Source organism: Montipora foliosa, chromosome 2 (assembly GCF_036669935.1).
Source record: "Montipora foliosa isolate CH-2021 chromosome 2, ASM3666993v2, whole genome shotgun sequence".
Classification (NCBI taxonomy): Eukaryota; Metazoa; Cnidaria; class Anthozoa; order Scleractinia; family Acroporidae; genus Montipora; species Montipora foliosa.
The window spans coordinates 50857022-50859521 of record NC_090870.1 but is presented as its reverse complement, the minus strand read 5'-3'; the positions used below and the strand labels follow the sequence as shown (position 1 = coordinate 50859521).

Below are 2500 nucleotides of genomic sequence, written 5' to 3'. Positions count from 1 at the left end.
TTCAGGTTACAGATCGTCCTCAGAAGCACAATCAACAGAGAAGGGTCAAAGCCTGTGGATGATACTGAAGAGGGTTTAACTGGATACAACTGACTCCACTGCACTGGATTGAGGATTCCTTCTTTTCGAAGAGACTGAAGCTTAGAGTGCACTGGTTCATGTTGCAAGGCACTGCAGAGGTCTTGAGGACGAATTGTTCTGTCAAACACATCCCTCAACACTTGTGGCCCCTGCTTGACCAGAAGGCAACATAGCATTGTGTACTTCGTTTTTCCATCAACAGCACCTGAAAAAGTGTCAGAAAAGATCTCTCAGGTATCATTCCGATTATACTTAAGGGGCACCATCATGACAACCCTATTTACGGTGACTTTGTATCAGTGTTTAGAATTATCATTGACAAATAACATTCTGATATTCCAATAATTTCACCTCTCAGTTTCACCGCGCCATTGACCAGCTCCCAGACAGCAACACAACCAAGTACCCGGTAATACAGTAGTTTGCCACTCAGAGGTTATCACATGGATTTATCTGGAATGTTTTATTGCTCAAGTAATGCCCGCAAATGTGATTGTTGTGATATGTGTGGCCCAGTTTTCATAATCTTTATTGCAAGAAAATTATATTTAAATTGTCTTTTGTGGTATGTTCTCAAAATGAAAAAGTGATCTCTTTTGCCGTAAGATATCGAATAATTTTCCCTTCACAAACAAAGTCCAAGGAAACAGTGAACTTTAACCTTTACACAAATGCTTCCTTTGGCAGTCTTTCATACATACTGGGACTCCATTCATATCTTGATGCTCAACAGGTTTATTACAAACTCACAATATGACCACCTCGCATTTGGCTTGATAGCTTTACTAGTAGAGCACTGCACTGATCATCGAAAGAGGTTGTGGCTTCAAATCCCAATATTATTACGCTTGTATTAAGTTAACCCATTGACTCCCAGGGGTTCCCCACTGACGAGTAAAATCGTCTGGCATTACACAGAGTCAAATACCAAGTCTGGCCAGTTTAGGCCGGTTTGGACCTCAAAGAAATAATGGAGACAATTTTTCAGGGAGTGATTAAACCCTCAGAACTAGGACGATCTTCAATCTTAACACAAAAAATCCTTCGCTGAATAAACCTCCTTTGGTCACAGGCATTTGCGTGAGTCTGTTATTGTTCATGCCTAAAATGGTTGCAGGTGGAGTGCACCTGACTTTTACCCTTCCTGAAGGATGGTTATGAAGTCAGTAAATCTACTTGCAAAAAATTAGTTTTGATCTTCAGGTCGAGGAAAAATTGCAATTACGTCTTCTTGAAGATGATGACAGCTCCAACAAGTAGTTGTAGCTGGCCTTCTAGAAGCTTGTTTCCTCTAAATATTTCATTCCAGGACCTAACCTACAGTATGTCACACAGTTATTAATTGATGGTAATCAGCAGCTAAGAAAAAATTTTACTTACAGAAGACATCAGTCTTTAAATACTGTTGTAATAGCACCCTACATGTAAGTTCTTGTTCCCAAAAACTGACCTGCATCTCTTGAGGTCTTCATTGTACACTCCCACTCATTTAGTTTGTCCTTAATTCTGTCATCATCATCTTTCCACCGCTTCAGAAGTTCTTTGAAATGTTCTTCATCCAATGGCTCCATTTCGTGTTTCTCTATTTCATGAATGGCATCTTCATATTCAGCTCCGCCCAATCTTACCAGTGTGTTCTGGATCTGATCTTTGTAATTACGGAACACTGCATCACTAACATAAGCTTCTTTGGCAGAGGCCGATACTGCATCTGCAAAATACTTCAAACGTACAATGTCAGACTCACAGCTGGTGTCAAGTGAATGAGGAAGTAGATCCCAGCCAGAGGATGGAGGATTCAGGTTACAGATCGTCCTCAGAAGCACAATCAACAGAGAAGGGTCAAAGCCTGTGGATGATACTGAAGAGGGTTTAACTGGATACAACTGACTCCACTGCACTGGATTGAGGATTCCTTCTTTTCGAAGAGACTGAAGCTGAGAGTGCACTGGCTCATGTTGCAAGGCACTGCAGAGGTCCTGAGGACGAATTGTTCTGTCAAACACATCCCTCAACACTTGTGACCCCAGCCTGACCAGAAGGCAACATAGCAGTGTGTACTTGGTTCTTCCATCAACAGCTCCTGAACAAGTGTCAGAAAAGATCTATAAGGCATCATTACGGTTATAAAAGGGCCATCATCATGACAACCCTATTTACATTGTACAGTGACTTTGTTTCAGTTTTTAGGATTGTCATCGACAAAATTAATAACATTTTGATATTTCAATAATTTCACCTCATACAGTTTCAGCTCGCCATTGACCAGCTCCCAGACAGCAACTTAAGCAAGTACCCAGTAGTAGAGTAGTTTGCCACCTAGAGGTTATCACATGGATTTGCCTGAAATGTTTTATTCTTCAAGTATTGCCTGCAAATGTGATTGTTGTGATATGTGTGGCCCAGTTTTCGTAATCTT

General features: G+C 40.9%; 1 protein-coding gene across 2 annotated transcripts in view; it reads right to left on the bottom strand.

The window, feature by feature from the left end:
• Positions 1–2500, bottom strand: part of LOC137993478 (NLR family CARD domain-containing protein 3-like) — a 27472-nt gene that overhangs the window by 7208 nt on the left and 17764 nt on the right. For both annotated transcript variants that reach the window (XM_068839360.1, XM_068839359.1), the window contains 2 exons: positions 1532–2164; positions 1–286 (listed from right to left, as the gene is read on the bottom strand). The exon at positions 1–286 is cut by the window's left edge and continues 347 nt beyond it. In XM_068839360.1, the coding sequence (XP_068695461.1) occupies positions 1–286; positions 1532–2164 (919 nt within the window). The remainder of the gene's footprint in view (positions 287–1531; positions 2165–2500) is intronic.